A 25,136-nucleotide genomic window follows, 5' to 3' on the forward strand; every position below is an offset into this window, starting at 1 on the left:
ATGGACAAGTCCCACAAACATAAAATTAAATGAAAGAAGGCCAGGCAAAAATACATACTGTATGATTCCATTTGTAGAAAATGCAAAAACAGGTACATCTAGTATTAGAAGTTGAGATAGCAATTGGCCTTGGTAGAGGGACTAGTGATCGGAAGGTGGAACAAGAGGCGATAGATAGCAATATTCTGTATTTTAATCTGGGTGCTGGTTATAAGGTTATGTTTTGTTTGTGAAAATTCAAGTTGAATATTTAAGATGTGTGCATTTTTCTTAGAAACATTTCAATTAAAAGTTCAGGTTATTCTTTAATAGAGAATCATAGAAATCATTTCATATTTTAAATATGAAATAAATAAAACTGTAATAAATAAAATGGAATAATTTTATATAAAAACTTCTCTAAGCTATATAATATACTAATTTTCATAATTTTCACAAGATACAGAATACTGTGTGTATACTTACCAGGATATGAGTGGGACTCTTCCTTTTGCTCTGGAATTTGCAACTGGGACACAAAGCCAGGAGAAAAGTGCTAATAATCCATATTTTAAAGAGTGACCTATGATTGAGGCCAGATCCTTCTCCAGGACTTATTAAAAAGTGATAGAACAACCCCTATAATCAACAAACACTTCTCTCCTTCCCAGTTATCTTAAGAAAATTGTGAGGGAAAAAGCATAAAATATTAGTTTAGAGGGATGGAGACAGGTTGAGATACTTTTTCCTGCAACTCCCAAAACAAGTGAGGCAGGAACTCCAAGAGTATACTTATAAAGACGACTAGGGGTGCCCATAAGAAGGGAAGACTGACATTGCATTCCCTAGTTAGATATTGAACCTGGACAGCCAATTTGTTTATCTGTCTTTATATTTAGCTGACCAGATGAAAAGGAAATTTAAGAGAGATAAATAGCAGAGAGGAGAAAGGGGTCAACATAAACCATTCTGCACTGCCATTTAGCATGGCAAAGTTGTATGACTTCCCCATGGATTAAATGGATATGTGTAAGATAGAATTGAGCCACCTTGCTAGTGGCAACTCCTCCAAGATGACTGTTAAGTAAAGGACTCTAGCAGCAAGATGATGTGAGGGTAAACAGCAAAGTGAGGAAACTGGGGTGATACTGTAAAATGTCAATTCAGAACCAGATTTCCCACACCAGGGACTTATGCATTGGCAAATGACCAGCAACTTATAGAATCTGCCCAAACATGCCATTAATTTGTGGACAGTGAGAGAAAGAAGTAAAACCATTTCATGCTGATACCACAAAAAAGTTGAAACTTTCATCAAACTAGTTTTGGGTGTTGTGTGTGTATGCATGTGTGTATGTGTGAGATACCAGACATATGCTGACACCAGAACCTTCTTTTTTTTATTAAAAAATTACTATATTGGAAATTTTAGACACCAACCTTTGGTGTAGATAAAGTACTTTTGGCAGATGTCCACAGATAGTCTCTTCTATCTTTGGATTTGCCATGATCAACTGATGTGAAATTTCGAGATATATTTTGTGAAGTAGCTGCTTTAGAATCAATTTTCCGATAACTAGTTTCAGGTGTTTCCAACAAAGATGTCTGTGTTTTCTGCATTGAATAACAAAAGTGAATAAAACCATCATTAAATGTCATTTTAATTATTTATTTCTTTAAAACACAGCAACTAGTAGAATTAACACTGAAATAAACTAGAATTTACTCCCAAATTCATTACTGATTAGATAAGTCTGAATAAATTGTATTAATTCTCTTTATCACTTTACTTGCCCATTTAAGATGAAAATGGTATCTGCCCCTCTCTGTCTTCACAGAAATAAGATATCTCAACTCTCTATTTCACCAACAGTTAAGAATTCTCTAAAACACAAATCTCTATTCCTAGTGGTAAAAAGCCTTAATCTGTGGTTCGCTCCAATAGCCTAAAAGAGCCAGAGAGCAATTTATTTTCATTTTCTTTCTTTTTTTTTTAATAGAAGAATGGCACATATTTTATTGCTCAAGAGATGTTCTGTGTTGAGAAGCAAACTTGCTCTGACCACACTATATTATGAATTCTTTTTTTTTTTTAATTTCAGCTTATTATGGGGGGACAAAAGTTCAGGTTACATACGTTGCCCATGTACTGCCTATCCCCACGAGTCAGAGCTCCAAGCGTGCGGTTCCCCAGACAGTGCGCATTGCACTCATCATGTAGGTACACCCATCCCCTCCTCCCACCCCCCCTCCCCGAGTCAGCACCTTCAAGCGTGACCATTCCCCAGATGGTGCACAACGCACTCATCATGTAGGCATACACTCATCCCCTCCCCCCACCCCCCACCTCAGTCTGATATCCAGTTGGTATCATTCCCCAATGTGCATTTAGGTGATGATCAGGGAAACCAATTTTCTGGTGAGTACATGTGATGCTTCTTTTTCCATTCTTGGGATACTTCACTTAATAGAATGGGTTCCAACTCTCTCCAGGAGAACAAAAGAGATGTATCACTATTATTTCTTATAGCTGAGTAATACTCCATGGTATACATATATCATAATTTACTAATCCATTCATGAATTGATGGGCATTTGGGTTGTTTCCACATCTTTGCTATTGTGAATTGTGCTGCTATAAACATTCGGGTACAGGTGTCTTTGTCATAGAATGACTTTTGTTCCTTTGGGTAGATGCCCAATAATGGGATTGCTGGATCGAATGGTAGGTGTATTTGAATCTGTTTAAGGTATCTCCATAATGCTTTCCACAGGGGTTGCACTAGTTTGCAGTCCCACCAGCAGTGTATGAGTGTTCCTGTCTCTCTGCATCCGCGCCAACATGTGTTGTTTTGGGACTTTTTGATAAAGGCCATTCTCACTGGAGTTAAGTGATATCTCATTGTGGTTTTGATTTGCATTTCTCTGATGATTAGGGATGTTGAGCATTTTTTCATATGTTTGTTAGCCATTCTTACATCTTCTTTTGAAAAATTTCTATTCATGTCGTTTGCCCACTTTTTGATAGGGTTGTTTAATTTTTTTCTTGCTGATTTTCCTGAGTTCTAAATAGATTCTTGTTATCAGTCCTTTATCTGATGTGTTGCATGCGAAAATTTTTTCCCATTCTGTAGGTGGTCTGTTTATTCTCGTGACTGTTTCTTTGGCTGTGCAGAAGCTTTTAAATTTAATCAGGTCCCATTCATCTATTTTTGTTGTTGCTGTGGTTGCCTTAGGGGTCTTCTTCATAAATTCTTTGCCCAGGCCAATATCTGTAAGAGTCTTTCCTACATTTTCTTCTAGAATTCTGATTGTTTCACACCTAAGGTTTAAGTCTGTTATCCACCGTGATTTGATTTTTGTGAGAGGTGAAAGCTGTGGGTCCTATTTCAGTCTTCTACATGTGGCTATCCAATTTTCCCAGCACCATTTATTGAATAGGGATTCTTGTCCCCACAGTATGTTTTTGTCTGCTTTGTCAAAGATTAGATGTCTATATAAGGATGGTTTTATATTTGGATTTTCTGTTCTGTTCCACTGGTCTGTGTCCCTGCACTTGTGCCAATACCAGGCAGTTTTAAGAACCACAGCCTTGTAGTATAGTTTGAAGTCTGGCAAATTAATACCTCCCATTTTGTTTTTATTACTTAAAATTGCTTTTGCTATACGGGGTCTTCTCTGATTCCATACAAAGTGTATAATTATTTTTTCTATATCTGTGAAAAATGATGTTGGTAATTTAATAGGGATTGCATTGAATCTGTAGATCACTTTGGGTAGTATAGACATTTTAACAATGTTGATTCTTCTGATCCACGAGCATGGTATGGTTTTCCACCTATTTACATGTTCTGCTATTTCCTTCCTCAGTGTTTCATAGTTCTCCCTACAGAGGTCCTTTACCTCTTTAGTTAAATATATTCCTAGATATTTTATTTTCTTTGTTGCTATTTTGAAGGGTACTGAGTCTTTAATTTGGTTCTCTGATTGACTGTTATTGGCATATATGAATGCCTCTGATTTGTGTGTATTGATTGTGTAACCTGAGACTTTATTCATTAATCAATTAAAAATCCTTCAATAGCTCAGTTGGTATGGCGGAGGACTGTAGGTCAGTTTGACTATTTTCATTTTCATTCATTCTCTTTCATGCATTGATACTTCCTCTCTCTTACGTATAAAAATATTAGCCTTTCTCTATCTACCAGCCTTACTTGACTCCAAAAACAGGGAGAAAAAAATTACGAACATAAAGAATGAGAGAAATTTTCAGGAAAAAAATCATAAAATGGCTATTTGCTTCAATTCTAAAAGTAAACAAATTGCAAATTTACTCTAAATATTTAGACATTATTTCCACTCAATTTCCTCAGCTCTCTTTCACTCTACCATTGTATTCAGCTTCTTTAAGCAACCAGTCTACCTTTCTAATAAAAGCTAATAATAGTAGCTTTAGTGGGATCCTATATGAAACCCATGTTCATCACTTTCTATTTTACCACCTCCTTTGGTGACCACCAACTCCATGAATACAATCAAGGCAATCACTCACATGAAAGAACGGAGCATCAAATAAGGGAGGCTTCAAGAACAATACTTCAAAAGCATTGAGGTTAAACTTGCAGTAAGTTTAAATTAGGAAGGCATAAGGTATAAGAGGCAATTCCGTGTACTTTAAAAAAACATTAAACTAGAATCCAAGTACAGAATATGTTCTTTTCTCCTGAATCTTTTACTATCTTTCCAGGTGATTTTGAGTAAATCTCCAACTATCTCCAGGCTTAAATATATCCATCTATAAAATCAAGGCGCTAATAAGATGATCTGCAGCTAATGAGATGATCTGGAGCTAATGAGATGATCGGTCATTTCATAATCCTTTTCCAACAGGTATTTTGGGTAGCATTTTTTCAGAGTTGAATTTCTGTCTCCTTTTTCCTACATATTTCTCCATCATAGCTGATGACACAATTTTGATTAAAGCGAATTATTTTCTGCTCCCTGGATTCATCAGGGGTCACCCCTTGGAACTTACAACATGTAACTGCTTTCATGGACAAATTTTTCCTCCCAATAGTCCTGAGAATGGCAATTTAAACTCACTGCACCACCTTGTGGCCATATCTGAGAATTGACATTTCCCTGGTAGCCTAAAAGAAAATGTTCAATACTGAACTATCCCTCTTCAGAATACATGATGGAAACATATGTACTTCCTTACAAGGTATATTTTTTTCTGAATGTTACTTTTCCAGTGATGCATATATACAGAAAATTCACAATTTTCTCGGTTGTATTTTTTAAACAAACACTTACATGGCATTTACTATATGCCACACACTATTTTAAATACTTTACAAATATCATCTCATTTAATCCTCAAAACAACTTTAGGAGGTAGCTACTATTATTTATCCCTTTATAGATAAGGTAACTAAGAGGTATGAAGAAGTTAAGTAACTTGCTCAAACTCAGAAATATTTGGTAAATTTAATGATTATTACATATAAGGCTTGCATTTCAGTAGTTAGAATAAAGTACAGCAAGACAAAAGAAATTTTGTCTAGTTAAATTTCTTTATTTCATTTTTTTACTTTGTAACATATATATTCAGACCCCCAGATAAAATATATGAAATTTACTAATCTACTTGATAACAGTTACAAATAATGAGAATTATATATGAATCAAAACATCTCTATAAGAATATATAATACATACTTTCATAATATGAACACATTCTATATTTAAAAAAGAATATTAGAGATTAACTAGCGTGCTTATTCATCAGGTACTTCCTTAAGACTATATCTAACCCGGCCGGGAGTGGTGGCTCACGCCTGTAACCCTAGCACTCTGGGAGGCCGAGGCGGGGTGGATCGCTCGAGGTCAGGAGTTCGAGACTAGCCTGAGCAAGAGTGAGACCCCGTCTCTACTAAAAATAGAAAGAAATTATATGGACAACTAAAATATATATATATATATACAAAAAATTAGCCGGGCATGGTGGCACATGCCTGTAGTCCCAGCTACTCGGGAGGCTGAGGCAGTAGGATCGCTTAAGTCCAGGAGTTTGAGGCTGCTGTGAGCTAGACTGATGCTCACTCTAGCCCGGGCAACAAAGCGAGACTCTGTCTCAAAAAAAAAAAAAGACTATATCTAACCCTGCTGGCTAATTTTATTACGATGATGATAATTTCTCCAAATATAATGTTTTCAAATGTGTAGCACAGTATCTAGAACATACGAAACACTCAATATTCACTCACAGGTTCAATATTTCTTTCCTTATTCTCTTTCTTCGAACTTAAATTTAACAAAATTGTAGTACTGTCTATACCTAACAAGTGAACTTTTTCCAGACTATTCTGAGTATCATTTTCAGTTTAACTATAATCAGAGCAAACTCTGTGGGGACTTAGGAGACTATATCACTGTGTATAAAGAAAATGCTTAATCATTTTAACCAAAAATTGGTTAAATCAAATTCTTCCTGCAACAATCCTGTATCATCAAATAGGTTAGAGGCTGAGGAGTACTCTCCCCTGTAACTAGTGCTTCCTTCCACATGTAGGGAACAACCTAAGGTAACATTCCTAACCTCTCTCTGCTTCCTTAGGGGAGGAACAATGACTTAATGTGATTGGTGAATTTGGAAGGAAAGGAGAAATGACACATATAGTTTAGTCCCTTCCTTACTCCTCTTCTTGAGAACCAGCACACATTCATTCTGCTCTACTCCTTTATGCCATAAGTTTTACAAGAGCAGGCCATCAAATGGGTAAACCTGTCCCAGACAAGCTCTACCTTTGAAAGAGTAAGTCTGTCTAATTGGGAATTTCAGGAATAAGAGATCCTCTTGCTTTTAAATATAAGCTAATATTAGTTATCAACAATAAAGATATTATTTTGGTTCTCCTTTGTCTTTCTCAATTGGTTCAGAACTTAAGTGAGGAAAACAGTATGTCATTTATTAAGCCCCTTCTAAACCCAAAATTAGACGTAAACAAAATTTAAGCTTTAGCATTTTTATGAAAATATTTTGTCTCCAATATTGTAAATTTTTCAAGAGAGAAACACAGAAGTGCCTAATTTAATACTGCAGTAAAAATTATAAAGAAAGACTGAAATCATTTCCAATTCTCTAAATGACAAATGTTTTTAAATTTTTAGTTAATGCTTTTAAATTAATAGCAAGAAACAATTTAGGAAATGAAATTGTATGATATATTTAAAATATTTTCCTGCTTATAAAAAATTATCTCTAAGATGTTAAAAAATAAATTGGTTGTAAAGAAAACTATAAAAATTATATACTCTTACCTTGTCTTTTTTTCCTTTGAGAGTAACTATGTTTTCTTTTGCCTCTGTTTTGAGTTTTTCCTATTAAAAATGAATATCAAGTACATACAACATAATCATTACTATTATTCCAAATAAATGTTCTTATTATCAAAATCTTTCCTAATAAGTATTAACAAAGAAAGACGACTAACCTCTCAATCTTATAAAATAATAAAAAGAAAAAAGACAAATAAATTAATTCCTTTCTACAGAGGTGCTATTTGGTTTCAATTATCTTTTCTTTTTATTCTAATATATCTCTACTGGGTACCTGTGGAATCTTGAATAAGTCTCTTAACTTTCTTGTTTATAAAATGAAGTGGATGGACCAGATTTTAGAGTGAGAGATACAACTAAAGTGGGAAGTGTTGTAAAGAGATCTAAAACACTATGAGCCTTTAAAGGCAGAATCAGCTTTTTCCCTGTATGTTAAGAAAAGGTGCATTTCAGTTGGATTTTTGAATAATGAATAAGCTTTCAACATGAGATAGAGATGAGGGATAAAAAGAAAAAGCTGAGAAACCAAAATAATCACATAAATATAGAAAAGCATACAATACTTAAGAAATAATACATAACTTTTGCTGAGGAATAGGGTTTATGTATAGAAGTAGTCAAGATAAAAATAGAAAAGAGAGTTGTGGCCAGAGTAGAAAGTGTAATATGCTAATCTATAAAATTTTTCAGTAGGAAAAAAGAAAACTTAAGCCTGGCCTACAGAAATGAATATGTAGCAGGCCTATAATATGACAGCCATCTGAAGAACAGAACTGTTTACAGCCCCAGGAAGCTTTAAAGATCTCAGAGAAGAGAAAGTTTCCCAATGTGCAGAACTTTCGGCAATAAAACTTGCCTTGTCTGCCCATGATACCTTTGCTAATATCTACTGTCACTGAATGCCTTGTGCACACCCTGTTATCTCTCCCACAGTATTGCTCCTAACCAGAGTACTCACTTCACCATGAAAGAAGATGGTGGTAAGCTGATGTAATAGTATTAATATCATTATTATGCATCTTATCACCCCCGCCAATGCTTGCTCTTCAGTTATAGTGACAGTTGGGGTCTACTTTAAGAGGCTATAACGCTGTCTTCTAGGAAAAAGTATATTCTATAAACTAGCAATACTGCACTGACTTTCATATTCAATATTCAGTTAGAATACATACCTTGGCTTCTAGAGGACAGAAGGAAGAAAGCACCTCCCACAAATGCAGTCTCTACAATCCTGACATTGCTGTTCTGGAGATCTTAGTACAATCTGTTCTGTACTAGGTATACAGTATGAATTTTCCAGGTATGAATTAGCTTATACACAAACATGTATCTTTGATAGTAGCTAAATGACCATGGGTTCCCTAAGACCAAAGAGATGGGCAGACTACTAAGGTTGCTATTTAATCTGAATAAGTAAAATGTGCATATAATATGTCCTGGCAAATAGAGGATTGACTTGAGCCACCAGAGTAGAGAATGACAGCCTTGTGAATAAATTTCAGACCTAGACAAATTTACCAGCCTAGAGACCTCTGAATAAAAAGGAAACCTGGTACTCTTGTGGAAAGTTTCTGCAATAATATCACAAATACATGCTGTGTCCTTCTTACTATTTTATCCACTAAGGATGAAAATACTAAGACTTATGGGTAATTGGGCATTGACTAATACCAATTTTTGAGGATCCATAATGTCATTATCTTCTCATTAGTCAGAGTGCAAGCATATCAGGGTTGGGTGATCAACAGAATTTAATCTGAGTCCACTTCTTGGTGAGCCCATGGAACCATAAAACTATCTTGTGGTCATTTGTTTAGATCCTGAGTATATAGTTTGAATAGATAAATTCAGTAAGAGGCATAATCCCCATATTGGTTCTGACAGGAGTGAGAGATTTTAATGTTGGAAGAACCAACTGGAAGACTGAAATTCTCCCTCCACATCAAGATAGTAAAGAAACAAACTTAAAATCACTAGGCAGAGATTAAGGCCCCCCAAAACTAAAAAAGATGTAAAGAAGGTGATTTATCATAATCCTATGAAGTGAATCTATTTTAATTGGAAGTTAAGACTGTCATCTATTAACAGTTTCTTCATGCCAATGGACTTATAGATAAAAACGAGGATTGTCATAATTGGATCTAATTGACATCTATAGAACGCTCTGGCCAATAATAACATAATATGCTTTTGTTTCAAGTACCCATGGATTATTCAAAAAGACAGACCACATCTTGGGCTATAAAACAAGCCTCAACTAATTTGAAACAATAAAATCATACAGAATGTACTCTCCAACCATAATGGAATCAAATTAGAAATCAGTAACAAAATACTAGGAAAAAAATCTCTGATTACAAGAAAATTTTAAAAACACTTCTAAATAATCCATTAGTCAAAGAAGAAGTCTCAAAAGAAAATTAAAATTACATAGAAATAAATGAAAACAACAACACAACATATCAAAACACATGGAATGCAACTAAAGTAGTGCTCAGGGAGAAATTTCTAGTTCCTTCACTCTGGAGAATGCAGCAAGTAGGCCTTCACCAGATGCCAGAGCCTTTATCTTGGACTTCCCAGCCTCCAGAACTATTAGAAAATAAATTTTTATTCTTTATAAATTACTCCATCTCAAGTATCTGTTATAGCAACACAAATGGACTAAGACCTCTGACAAAGGACTAGTAACTAGAATATATAAAGAATTCTCAAAATTCAATGGTAAAAAAACTCTAATTAGAAAATGGGTAAAAGATATGAACAAACATTTCATAGAATACGATATGCAGATGACAAATAAGCACTTGAAAAGATGTTTAACATCACAGAAATGCAAATTAAAGCCACAATAAAATATCACTACAAACTTATCAGAATAACTAAAATAAAAAAAGAGCAAGTTGTGGATGGCAAGAATGTAGAGAAATTGGATCACTTAGATTAATACATTGCCATTGGGAATATATTAATAAAATGGTACCACCACTTTAGAAAACAGTTATAAAATTAAAACACAACAATCATACAACTTAGCAATTATACTACTAGGCAAGTATTCAGAGAAATGAAAACTTATGTTCACACCAAAACCTGTACACAGATGTTCACAGTACCTTTATTCAAAATAACTCAAAACTGGAAACAGAGATTCGAGCAAGATGGCAGACCAGAGATACCACTAACCAGAGTGTCTCAGTAAGGAGAAGTTTTAGATGATAGAGAAAAAACAGACAGACAAACATAGATCAGATGAGGGTCTGAAGGAAGGGTGCCAGAACCTACAGGAGACTCTACAGGAAGAGGTTACAAAGCAGAACTGGGAGAAGAAAGGCACTGGTGGAGATTATCCCCAAGAGGCTAGAGATCAGTGAGAAGGGTAGGTAGAGTGGTTAGTTTCTTCCTCTCTCACATCTTGGACTGTCTGTGGGATCCCAAGCTGCTAGACAGACCTTCTTCCCACATGAACCCAGAGACTGCTGCCACCTGTGAGCTGGTACCTCCACATGGATAGGGCACCAGGATCTCAGCCCCTCAGGGAGCCTGCAACCACACAGACCCCAGCCAGACAACCGGCACTATATTGCTTCTCTACATGGCTTTTTTATCCCCCCACAGACATTTCCCAACTCCATCCCAGACTGCAGGAGCCATGGGGGTCCAGTGGGTCCCGGGTGATCTGTGTGACTCCAGACCCCAGTCATTCTGGGATGACTGCCTACCAAAGAGAGGGTCAGGAATGAGAAGAGTGTGGACTTTCCTCCACCTAGTCTATTTTTCTCCCCTACCTTTCCTCCACCCACAGCTGCCAAGAAAGATAATTGAGCCACCACATCGAGGCTTCCACAGGGAGTGGGGCTGAGACCTTTCCTTTTAGGGTCCTGCAGCAGACTGAGGGGTGCTCAGACTGTGAGCTCCCTTCCTGACAGTTCTCCCTGGTGCTGCTTGCCTGGTGGCCCCCATCAGAGTAGGGCACACCCAGAGGTGGAGGGACATCGAACCAGCTTCAGCACCCCATGAGTGGCTCAGGACAAGCATGCTTCTCCTTGACATGATCAGGGATTGATCTCCTGGGCCCTGGGAATGGGCTGGCAGGCCAGATCCCATACCCCCAGGTCTCAATCACATTGCCCGGGGGCACAGAGGAGGTATTTTTGAATTAGTCTCGGGAGGTGTGGGTGTCCACAGGAGCAGATCAGGGGGTAGAGTGCAGTGTGGGTCATAGCTGTGATGTACTCATGGGGTGTGCCTCCTCCCACAGGGGGGCCATATTCCCATCTCAGGCCATAATCCTTAGCAGGGTACCTCCTATCCTGTATCACAGTTGTAGGGGAACTCAGCCAGCTTGAGGTCCCGCCTTTCAGCCAAGGCCCAGGAAAACTGCAGAATAGGGAGGGTGGAAAGGAGTGAGGCCTGCTCTAGACTGCCAGATTGTGGGTCTCAGATAGCCCCAACTCCACATGCAGACTTTCTGGTTGAGTAGGTCTACCTCAGCCCCTCCCTGGCAACTCTACCCAGAGGCAGGAAATGGGCCTTTGACCCCTGCTGAAACAGATCCCTTGCTAGCATTTGTGGAGCTTGAGGGCAGGCTCACCCAACCCAGCCCCACACAGTCTCACTCTACCACTGGCCTCTGCTGTGGTGGAGAATAAGGACTCACCTGGAAGTTCCAGGGCCCCACCCACCTGGGGCATTCAAGGGACTATGCTGAGGGACTAGAGCATAGTCACAGGACCCAAAAACAACACTGCAGCTTGTTCCTTCCAGTAAGCACCACTTACTGACAGGGAGGTCAATTTGCATGCCCTTTACAGCATTTACTCACTCAATCATTGAGGGTGTGGTTGATTCTCATGCACAAGTACCATCTACTGGCTAAGAGATGAAACTGGTCATGTCATTACCCAAATAAAAGAAAATTCCAAAGTAAGAAGCAACAGCTGCTCCAGATGAGAAAGAAACAGCAAAAGAATTCTGGAAGTATAAAGAATCAGAGCAAAAGGACACCCCTAAAAGGGAACACCAGCTCTCTAGCAATGTATTACCAACCAAAATCAGAATATTGAAATGTCAGATAAAGAATTTCAAACATATATTATAAGGAAGCTCAATGAAATACAAAAGAAAATAAAAACCCAACACAAAGCCACAAAAACAATATAGGAAGTAAATGAAAAATTCACTAAAGAAATTTAATTATTAAAGAAAAATCAAACAGAACTTCTGGAAATGAAAAATTCATTCAAGGAATTACAAAACACAGTGGAAAGCCTTGAGAATAGGTTAGATCATGCAGAAGAAAGAATCTCAGAGCTTGAAGACAATACCTCTGAATTAAACATAACAGTAAAAGAGAGAAAGGAGAGAAATAAGAGGAATGAGCAAAGCCTACAAAAAACATGGGATTATGTAAACAGGCCTAACATAAGAATTATTGGCATGCCTGAGGGTCAAGAAGAAAATACATGAGCGTTAGAAAACCTATTTGAGAGAATAATTGAGGAAAATTTCCCTGGCGTTGCCAGAAATCTAGATATTCAGGTGCAAGAAGCTCAAAGGATTCCTGGGAGATTCATTGCAAAGAGGCAAACATCATGACACACAGTCATCAGACTGGCCAAAATAAACATGAAAGAGGCACTCCTAGGAGCCCTAAGGTGAAAGCATCAGGTAACTTACAAAGTAAAATCCATCAGACTAACTGCAGACTTCTCAACTGAGACTTTACAAGCCAGAAAGGACTGGGGCACCATTCTCAGTCTTCTTGAACAGAATAATGGCCAGCCTAGAATTTTGTATCCTGCAAAACTAAGTTTCTTATATGAGGAAGAAATAAAGACTTTCTCTGACAAGCAAACACTGAGGGAATTTGTCAAGACCAGACCTGTCCTGCAGAAAGTACTCAGATCAGCATTATACACTGATCAGCACAACAGACACCCACTAGTGTAAAATCATCCAAATGCTAAAGTTCAGTTATCACAATGGCTCAAGAGGTAAAACAAAGCAATAAAGTTCTATGGAACAAGATGAACAGAAATCCACCCCACTTACCAATTAGTGCAATAAATGTGAATGGCTTGAACTCTCCGCTGAAGAGACACAGGCTGGCTGAATGGATAAAAAAAAATATAAGCCAAATATCTCCTGTCTCCAGGAAATACATCTAACCAGCAAGGACTCATTCATACTCAAGGTGAAGGGATGGAAAACAATATTCCATGCAAAAGAAACCAAAAAAGATGGTGTAGCCATTCTCATATCAGATAACTTAGACTTTAAATCAACAGAAGTAAAGAAAGACAAAGACAGTAATTACATAATGGTGAATGGAACAATTCAACAAGAAGACATAACAATCCTAATACAGAACCATCCTCATATAGACACCTAATTTTTGACAAAGCAGGAAAGAATATACTCTGGGGACAAGAATCCCTATTCAATAAATGGTGCTGGGAGAATTGGTCAGCCACATGTAGAAGACTGAAACAGAACCCACAGCTTTCACCTCTCACAAAAATCAAATCACAGTGGATAACAGACTTAAACCTTAGGCGTGATACAATTAGAATTCTAGAAGAAAATGTAGGGAAGACTCTTACAGACATTGGCCTAGGCAAAGAATTTATGAAGAAGACCCCTAAGGCAATCACAGCAGCAACAAAAATAAATGAATGGGACCTGATTAAATTAAAAAGCTTCTGCACAGCCAAAGAAACAGTCACAAGAATAAACAGACCACCTACAGAATGGGAAAAAAATTTCGCATACTACACATCAGATAAAGGACTGATAACAAGAATCTATTTAGAACTCAGGAAAATCAGCAAGAAAAAATCAAACAACCCTATCAAAAAGTGGGCAAATGACATGAATAGAAATTTCTCAAAAGAAGATATAAGAATGGCTAACAAACGTATGAAAAAATGCTCAACATCCCTAATCATCAGAGAAATGCAAATCAAAACCACAATGAGATATCACTTAACCCCAGTGAGAATGGCCTTTATCAAAAAATCCCAAAACAACACATGTTGGCGTGGATGTGGAGAGACAGGAACACTCATACACTGCTGGTGGGACTGCAAACTAGTGCAACCCTTGTGGAAAGCATTATGGAGGTATCTTAAACAGATTCAAGTAGACCTGCCATTTGATCCAGCAATCCCATTATTGGGCATATACCCAAAGGAAAAAAGGTCATTCTGTAATAAAGACACCTGTACCCGAATGTTTACAGCAGCACAATTCACAATAGCAAAGATGTGGAAACAACCCAAATGCTCATCAATACATGATTGGATTAGTAAGCTGTGGTATATGTATACCATGGAATATTACTCAGCTATATGAAATAATGAAGATACGACATCTCTATGGTTCTCCTCGAGAGAGTTGGAGCCCATCATATTAAGTGAAGTATCCCAAGAATGGAAAAAGAAGCATCACATGTACTCACCAAAATTGGTTTCCCTGATCATCACCTAAATACACATCTGGGAACAATACCAATCAGATATCAGACTGAGGTGGAGATGGGGGGAGGGGATGGGTGTATGCCTACATAATGAGTGCATTGCGCACCGTTTGGGGAATGGTCACACTTGAAGGTGCTGACTCGGGAAGGGGGGGGGTGGGGAAGGGAGGGATATATACCTACATGATAGGTGCAACGCGCACTGTCTGGGGAACGGACATGCCTGGAGCTTTGACTTGGGGGGAAAGGCGGTACATGGGCAACGTATGTAACCTGAAATTCTGTATCCCCCATAATAATAAGATGAAATAATAAAAAAAAAAATCCTAAATATTTGTGCAACAAACACAGGTGCACCCAGATTCATAGAACAAATCCTACTTGATGTAAACAAAATGCTAAATAGCAGCACCGTAATAGCCAGGACTGCAACACCCCTCTGACATAACATGACAGATCCTCCAAGCAGAAAATAAACAAACAATGGACTTAAACAGAACCCTAGAACAAATGGCCCTAACAGACATTTACAAAACATTCTACTCCAAAACCACTGAATATACATTCTTCTCATCAGCTCATGGGACATTCTCTAAGATTGACCACATCCTAGGCCACAAAATGTGTCTCAACAAATGAAAAAACAAAATAAAAATTATACCATGCATCTTCTCAGACCACAGTGACATAAAATTAGAGATCAAGCCCAACAGAAAGACTCACCTCTACAAAAAGCGATGAAAACTAAACAACCTACTGCTGAATGATAGTCAGGTCAAGGAGGATATTAAGATGGAAATCAAAAGATTCTTTTAACTAAATGATAAAGGGAACAGAAGTTATCAAAATCTGTGAGATATAGCCAAAGAAGTCCTGAGAGGAAAATTCATGGCCATGAATGTCTATATCCAAAAGACAGAAAGATCACAAATCAACAATCTAATGAATTGTCTCAAGGAATTGGAAAGGGATGAACAAGTCAATACCACCCAGAAAAAGAAAAGTAATAACCAAGATCAGAGAACTAAATGAATCAATAACAAAATAACTATATAGAAGAGCAATGAAACAAAAAGTTGGTTCTTTGAAAAGGTTAACAAAATTGATAGGCTTCTCTCTAGATTAACCAGAAGCAGAAACGAAAGGACTCTAATAAGCTCAATCAGGAATGAAAAAGGAAAAATTACAACTCTTACCATGGAAAAACAAAATATCATCTCTGAATACTATAAAACTTTCTATGCCCATAAACATAAAAACATGGAGGACATGGAAAAATTCTTAGGAACACACAGCCTCCCTAGGCTCAATCAGCAGGAAATAGAATTCCTGAACAGACCAATACCAAGTACCAAAATTGAAGCAGTAATAAAAAATCTTCCAAAAAAAAAGCCCCAGACCAAATGGCTTCACATCTGAATTTTATCAGACCTACAAAGAAGAACTAATTCCTAGCCTGTAGAAATTATTCCATAACATCAAGAAGGAAGGATTGCTCCTCAACACATTTTATGAAGCCACCATCACCTTGATACCAAAGCCAGGAAAACATACAACAAAAAAAGAAAACTACAGACCAATATCCCTTATGAACATAGATGCAAAAATTCTTAATAAAATCCTAGCAAACTGAATTCAGCTGCTCATCAGAAAAATGATCCATCAGGACCAAGTAGGCTTCATCCCAGAGATGCAGGGATGGTTCAACATATGCAAATCTATAAATGTAACTCACCACATAAATATAGGTAAAAACAGAGATGATATGATCTTCTCAATAGATGCAGAAAAAGCATTTGACAAAATTCAGCACACTTTTATGATAAGAACTCTTACTAAGATAGGCATAGATGGGACTTACACAAAAATGATAAAAGCCATATAAGACAAACCCATAGCCAACATCATAGTGAACAGGGAAAAATTGAAAGCATTCCTGTTTAGAACAGGAACCATACAAAGTTGCCCTCTATCACCACTTCAATTCAACAAAGTGCTAGAAGTCCTAGCCAGAGCAATTAGACAAGAGAAGGAAATCAAGGATATCCAAATCGGGGCAGAAGGGGCCAAATTATCGCTCTTTGCTGATGACATATTCTTATATCTATCAAGCCCCAAAGAATCTGCCAAGAGACTTTGGCAGATAAATTCAGCGAAGTCTAAGGTTACAAAATCAATGTACAAAAATCAGTAGCATTCATATATGCTAACAACAGTCAACCTGGGAACAAAATCAAAGACTTACTATCCTTCATAATACCAACAAAGAAAATAAAATAACTAGCAATATATTTAACTAAGGAGGTGAAATACCTCTACAGGGAGAACTACAAAACACTGGGGAACGAAATAGCTGAGGATATAAACAGATGGAAAACCATACCATGGCTCATGGATCAGCAGAATCAATATCGTTAAAATGTCTATACTACGCAAAGTGGTCTACAGAGTCAATGCAATCCCTATTAAACTACCAACATCATTTTTCCCAGATCTAGAAAAAATAATTCTATACTTTGTATTGAACCAGAGAAGACCCTGTATAGCCAAAGCAATCCTAAGCCAAAAAGAACAAATTGGGAGGCATCAATTTACCAGAATTCCACGATCGCAAAGATGTGGAAACAACCCAAATGCCCATCAATACATGAGTGGATTAGTAAACTGTGGTATATCTATACCATGGAGTATTACTCAGCTATAAGAAATAACAGTGATATAGAATCTCTTACGTTCTCCTGGATAGAGCTGGAACCCATTCTACTAAGTGAAGTATCCCAAGAATGGAAAAATAAGCACCACATGTACTCACCATCAAATTGGTTTCCTTGATCATCACCTAAGTGCACATTTGGCAATAACACTAATTGCGTGTTGGGCAGATGTGGGGGGGGATGGGTATATACCTACAGAATGAGTGTGATGTGCACTGTTTGGGGAATGGACACACTTCAAGCTCTGACTCGGGGGGGTAGGGGGCATGGGCAATATACATAACCTAAACTTTTGTACCCCCATAATATGCTGAAATAAAAAAAAAATTTACCAGAATTCAAGCTATACTATAAGGCCACAGTGACCAAAACAGCACAGTACTGGCATAAGAACAGAAATAGACCAGTGGAACAGAACAGAGAATCCACATATAAACCATCCTCATATTGCCATCTAATCTTTGACAAAGCAGACAAAAACGTACACTGAGGAAAAGAACCCCTATTCAATATACGGTGCTGGGAAAACTGAATAGCAACATACAGAAGATTAAAACTGGATTCCCCACCTGTCACCTCTGACAAAATCAACTCACGATGGATAACAGACTGACACATAAGGTGCGAAACCTTAAGAATTCTGTAAGAAAATGTTGGGAAGACTCTTTTAGACATTGGCCTAGGTAAAGAATTTATGAAGAAGACTCCCAAAGCAATCACAGCAGCAACAAAAATAAACAAATGGGACCTGATCAAATTAAAAAGCTTCTGCACAGCCAAGGAAACTGTACTTAGAGTGAACAGACAACCTACAGAATGGGAGAAAAATATTTGCTTTCTACATATCCGATACAGGGCTGATAACAAGAATCTATATAGAACTTAAGAAAATCAACAAGAAAAAATCAAACAACCCCATCAATAAATGGGCAAAGGATATGAACAGAAACTTTTCAAAAGAAGACAGAATAATGGCCAGCAAACATAAAAAAGTGATCAACATCTCTAATCATTAGGGAAATGCCAATCAAAACTACAATGAGATATCACCTAACTCCAGTGAGAATGGCCTTTATCAAAAAGTCCCACAACAATACATGTTGGCGTGGATGCGGCGACACAGGAACACTCATACACTGCTGGTGGGACTGCAAACTAGTGCAACCCCTGTGGAAAGCAATATGGAGATACCTTAAACAGATACAAGTAGACCTATCATTTGATCCAGCAATCCCATTATTGGGCATCTACCCAAAAGAACAAAAGACATTCTATAACAAAGACATCTGCACCGAATGTTTATAGCAGCACAATTCACAATAGCAAATATGTGGAAACAACCCAAGTGCCCATCAATACATGAGTGGTTAGTAAAATGTGGTATATGTATACCATGGAGTATTACTCAGCTATAAGAAATATCGGTGATATAGAATCTCTTATGTTCTCCTGGAAAGAGTTGGAACCCATTCTACTAAATGAAGTAAGCCAAGAATGGAAAAATAAACACCACCTGTACTCACCAGAAAATTGGTTTCCCTGATCATTACCTAAATGCACATTTGGGAATAACACCAATTGGATGTTGGGCAGATGTTGGGGGTGGGGAGGGGATAGGTGTATACCTACATAATGGGTGCAATGCGCACTGTCTGGGGAATGGACACACTTGAAGCTCTGATTCGGGGGGTGGGGGGCATGGGAAATATATATAACCTAAACTTTTCTACCCCATAATAAGCTGAAATTAAAAAAAAAAAAACCACAATGAGATATCACTTAATTTCAGTGAGAATGACTTTTATCAAAAAGTCCCAAAACAACAAATGTTGATGTGGATGTGGAGAGATAGGAACACTAATACACTGCTGGTAGGACCGCAAACCAATACAACCTCTATGGATAGTATGGAGATAGCTCAAAGAACTAAAAGTTGAACTACCATTTGACCCAGAAATCCCACTACTAGGTATCTACCCAAAATAAAAAAGACATTCTATAAAAAAGACATCTGCACTCGAACGTTTATAGCAGCACAATTCACAATTGTAAAGATGTGGAAACAACCCAAGTGCCCATGATTACATGAGTGGATTAATAAAATGTGTTATATGTAAACCATGGAATACTACTCAGCCATAAAAAAATGATGAACTAATATCTCTTGTATTAACCTAGATGGAACTGGAGCCCATTCTTCTAAGTGAAGTATCACAAGAATGGAAAAACAAATACCACACGTACTGATCATTAAATTGGGACTAATTGATCAATACTTACGTGCACATATGGAAGTAACATTTATCTGGGATTGGGCACGTGAGAGGGCAGTGGAGAGGATGGGTAAATTCACACCTAATTGGTGTGGTGCGTGCTGTCTAGGGGATCGGCACGCTTGTAGCTTTGACTCGGGCAGTGCAAAGGCAATTTATGTGACCAAAACATTTGGATCCCCGTAATATTCTGAAATTTAAAAAAAAAGAAGAAAAAAAAAACCTGGAAACAACCAGATGTCCTTCACTGGGTGAATGTTTAAACTGTGGTACACCCATACCATAGAATACTACTTGGCAATACAAAGTAGCAAATATAGATAGACACAACAACTTGGATAAATCTCCAAGGAATTATGTTGAGTGAAAAAAGCCAGTCATGAAAGATTACATCATGTATGACTTCATCTACATCACATTCTTGAGATGGCAAAATTTTAGAAATGGATAACACATTGGTGGTTTTCAGGAGTCCAGGATCAGGAGAGGGAGGGAGGTTTGGCTAGAAAAGGGCAATACTATGCGGAGGTGAAACTCTTCTGTGTATCATTGTCAATATCCTGGTTGTGATACTGTCCTTCATTTTGTAAGATGTTACCATGGGGGGAAACTTGATAAAGGGTATATGGGATCTCTCTGCATTATTTCTTACAACTATATATGAATCTACAATTATTTCAAAATATAATAAAAAGCTTAATTAAAACAAACTATGCTGGCACCTACAACTTTCCTCCTTCCTCATGTTTTTCATAATCTGTTTTCTGTTTTCTTCACCTTAGAATTTAAGCTCTTTCAGGAGCAAATATTTTGGCAAAAAAAAATCTATCTTAAGTTTAATAATTTCTGCAATTCCAATTTCAAATTATTTTTCTGATGAATTCAAATATAATTATATATATTTAAGCTTAAAATAACTAATATAACATGGCCTTTTTTCAAAGGTACTTTTTCGTTATCTCTCTTGATACATGTGAATGTGTCTGTTTGGGTTTGTTTTTGTTTTTTCATAGAGGAGCCATCTGAAGTGATATATAGCCAAAATTGATAAAAGTTGTTCTGGAATGTGGGCTCTGGAATTTTGTTAACATTTACCTAATGTTTACATTTATATGTATTACTTACATTCTTATAATGTGTATAAAAGTATAATTTAACATTATAATTCATATAATTGGCATTCATCATTGGCTAGATAAATCAGTCTATAGATTATAAATATATCTTCATTTTATATCTTCATAGACATTTACAAACACTGACTATATTTTATAGCACAAAGAAAATGCCAAAAAAATTCCAAAAAGTAACAATACTATAGATGATACAACAAGAGTGGAAATTTAAAACAAAAAATAGAAACTACAACCCCAAGTGGCTATAATATGTTAAAATTCTTCCTTAGACTTTGTGGGGCCAAGAGAAAATCAACCTAAAAAATATTTGGAAAATAAAATTAATATAAACCAAGGAAAACCCCTAGCATGATACACATACTATTAAAAAAGAAAAACTAAACACAAATTGAGCGTTTATGGAAATTTCAGTATATGCTAAAAAAGGTATTTAATATAATTTTTCATCCATTCAGTACAGAAATTCTTAATACACTAGACAAGTACTGGCTCCTTATGATGAAAAATACCTTTCAAACCAAAAAAAAAAAAAAAAAAAAGCATCACAGGTAATAGTGAGGACCAGAAACATTTCCAATGAAGTTAGAAATAAGACTAGTGTGTCTTCTATAACCAATATTATTTAACATTGTTCTGGAAATAGAAGTCAATGCAAGGTAAAAACAGAAGGAAATAGATAGTAGAAAGAAATGAGAACATTATCATTATTAGGAAATTACTAGGAAAACCTAAGACATGACCTCTATAACTATTATCACTCTGAATATTTGGAAAGTTGGATAGGAGATGGAAAAATGGCAAACTCTGAGGGATGAGTTTGTGGACTATACTTACTCTTTTTGTACTTTTCTGTATTAATTTTTATAACATATAAATATAATGTATTTTTATAAAACAATATAAATTTGCATATACAATATGATCCCTATATCAATGAGTTTAGACTAAATTATGTTGTGGTAACAAACACGAAGTCTTAGTGGATTACAACAAAAGTGTATTTCTCACTCACATTACATATCAATTACAGGTTGGTTTCTGCTCTCCTCCTTATTATCTTCAGGAATCCAGGCTGGAGGAGCAACTTCTATGTCAGCCTTCAGGCCAAAGAAAAAGAGAGGCTTGGGGCACCATGTGGTAGCTCTTAAAGCTTCCTCTCAAAAATGCCACTTTTGCTAACAATCCATTGGTTAAAACAAATCATTTGGCCAAATCTGAAGTCAATGAGGTGGAAATACATAACCCTCCCTTTGGGAGGGACCCCAAAGAAACGGAGCATATATTTTTTGAAGGATATAACCTGCAACAAGCCAAAGTTTTTGACTATGTCTACATACAGGCATATTTGTATGTGTGCATGTGCATGTGTATATATAATATATTTATTCATAGATAAATAACAAAGGAACACATACAATGTAAACAGTGACCCTGAATTATTCTTGATATACAAATAAAAAAGAAGCCATTAAATTTGTCAATAAGGAGTTCAATGTAATCCAAGTTAAAAAGTAGTTAGAGCAATAGTTAAATTCTAATAGGTGAGGATATGAAAGTTGAAAAAGTAGATAGTATTATAGGTTATGCTTTCTAAAAATTTGATGCTTAAGAAAAGAACAGAGATAGTATAGTAGTTTAGGGAGCAGGTAAATGTGTTAAGATTTTTTAAAGATGATACAAGTCTTATTCACGTTTATTGGCTAAAGAGTACAAATTAAAGATTGCTGAGGGTTTACTAATATGACATGTTAAGCCATAGAAGAATTCCTCTTCTACTGAAACAGTAGGATAACCATGAATGGTACTACTGCAGGTGAAGGGAAAACAATTTAGTCATTCCTTTAACAGATATTTATTGAAAATATAAAAATTTCAAAGCCCTGTACTCAAATAGAGAAAACAAAGAAAAATAAGTTGTAATCCTAGCCCGTGAAGAGCTTGCACTATAATAGGGGACATGGTGTGAAATAACTACTTTAATGTAAGAACAAAGTGCTATGAGATTACACATACACAGTAAGCTCACATCTGCAAGGTAAAAAGATGTGTGAGATTTTCCACAGATGGACACAAATGCAGGAAACAAAGTAAACAAATGATCAGAGACTTGAAATTAAAAATGTATGTTATGTAGGCTATTATAGAGTGATTAAGAGAACAGGTTTTGAAGCCATGCAAAATAGACCTAGATTTGAATTCCAGCCATTCTACTTTCTGTGTGATCTTTTTTTTTTTTTTTAGACAGAGTCTCGCTCTGTTGCCCAGGCTATAGTGCCGTGGTGTCAGCCTAGCTCACAGCAACCTCAAACTCCTGGGTTCAAGCAATCCTTCTGCCTCAGCCTTCCTAGTAGCTGGGACTACAGGCATGTGCCACCATGCCCGGCTAATTTTTTCTATATGTTTTTAGCTGTCCAGATCATTTCTTTCTATTTTTAGTAGAGACAGGGTCTCGCTCTTGCTCAGGCTGGTCTCGAACTCCTGAGCTCAAACGATCCGCCCGCCTCAGCCTCCCAGAGTGCTAGGATTACAGGTGTGAGCCACCGCACCTGGCCTCTCTGTGTGATCTTGAATAAATTAACTAACCTCTATAAAAATAAAGATAATAATAAATAACATTGTCTTGTAACTGCAGAACTAGCCCATTCTGGTTCAACTTTGTGTAATAAAATGGTGAGTTATTTTTCAGATGCCAAGTTACATAACCTGAATATGCCCAGATGAACCAAGCGTGCAATCATGGGTGGAACCTAAGTGCTCACACCAAGGAACGGGGATGAATTAAGAAGTAGACACCACATGGCATGATCCATGATCCAATTAAATTAAGTCTTGGCATTACCCCATGGCATTATCCAGTCAGGTTACACCTCTTAGCATTACCTCATTGCAAGATCCAATGAGATCACACCTCTTTACATTCTCCCTATAAAACCTGCCCCAGTCCCCAGCTCGGGAAGACAGATTTGAGCATTGTCTTCTGTCTCCTTGCCAGTAGACTCAAAATAAACCCTTTCTTTTTTCAAAAGCTGGTGCCATGGTGTTGACTTCTACACACATCAGGCAGTGAGCCCATTGATTGCTTGGTAACATAAGAATTAAATTAGATGTAGGTAGGGTATTTAACACAATGCCTATCATATAGAAAGCCAAAAAAATGGTATTTGTCATTTTAAATTGTGAATCAGTTCACTTTGTAAACTGCAAAAACACTATACAGATAGCCATTTTTCCTGAAACATGATGAAAAACTTTAAAAAAGCTAAATATATAACAATTTTTAACATGAAATAATATTCCTCAAATATAGTGTATTTAAAAGCATTCATATTCTTAAAAGTATGTTTATATTTACATATGTTTAGCATTTAAATGAGAGAATATTCTAAATACTTCTGGAAAAAAGCTAACAGGGAAAAACTATATTTTCTCACCCCTAGATACTAAAATTTATCAAATTATTTTCTAATATGATATTTATAAAAATGCAAAGTTGCACCTAAACATTACAATCATTTTATCTGTAATGCCACAAAACCTACTTTTTCTTCTCTTTCTATTTCAAGTTGCTTCTTAATAGACAAAAGTTCATTTTCAAGATTAGATAGTTCAATTTCCTAAAGAAAAAGAAACATGAAGTTTATAAATGCTATCAAGACAATGAAAATGTAAATTATTGCTTCAAGCAAATTCAGTTTTGTAGAGAAATAAATTCACTGTATTTTAAAAGTCTACTGAGAGATAAAGGCTGCCAGTTGAACATAACTAAAGACTTCATTTAAACAAGTATTTATTGTTTCCTCTAAAGAAAGATTTAACACTATGTGTATCTTTCCTACTCTCCCAATTTATGCCACCCTCCTCTCCCAATCTCCATCAGAGCACCAAACTTGTTAACTAGAGGTTATAACATTTCACGTGAAAAAAGAGTATGTTCCACTATTTCAAAAAATAACTTGAAAAAACACTTAACTATTAATAGAAGATCTATAAGATCCCTTTCAGATTTAAGACTCTGATTCTATAGCTCAAAAATTACAGTTTTCCTTAATGTTATTTTTTACCACCAGCCATGTTGACAATATGAAAATTGGCTTTTATTGCTGTTTGTTCTGTATCTTACCAAAGATGCTTTCATTGTTAACTGTTCTTGTTCTTTGCTCTTATAAAGTCCTAATTCTGAGTCTCTTTCTTCAACAATCTTATCATATTGGTG

General features: G+C 36.5%; 1 protein-coding gene across 4 annotated transcripts in view; it reads right to left on the bottom strand.

Annotated features, from left to right (window-relative positions):
• Window positions 1–25,136, bottom strand: part of SYCP1 (synaptonemal complex protein 1) — a 101,620-nt gene that overhangs the window by 9,748 nt on the left and 66,736 nt on the right. For 2 of the 4 annotated variants that reach the window (XR_011234522.1, XR_011234521.1), the window contains exons 26-29: window positions 25,044–25,136; window positions 24,463–24,537; window positions 7,303–7,362; window positions 1,416–1,593 (exon numbers count right to left, since the gene is read on the bottom strand). Coding sequence is in view for 2 of the 4 variants with exons in the window: in XM_069478937.1 (XP_069335038.1) it covers window positions 1,420–1,593; window positions 7,303–7,362; window positions 24,463–24,537; window positions 25,044–25,136 (402 nt within the window). In the remaining 2 variants the exon portion in view is untranslated. The remainder of the gene's footprint in view (window positions 1–1,415; window positions 1,594–7,302; window positions 7,363–24,462; window positions 24,538–25,043) is intronic. The other 2 variants (XM_069478937.1, XM_069478938.1) reach the window with 2 other exon arrangements.

The sequence above is a fragment of the Eulemur rufifrons genome, chromosome 8, assembly GCF_041146395.1.
Source record: "Eulemur rufifrons isolate Redbay chromosome 8, OSU_ERuf_1, whole genome shotgun sequence".
NCBI lineage: Eukaryota > Metazoa > Chordata > Mammalia > Primates > Lemuridae > Eulemur > Eulemur rufifrons.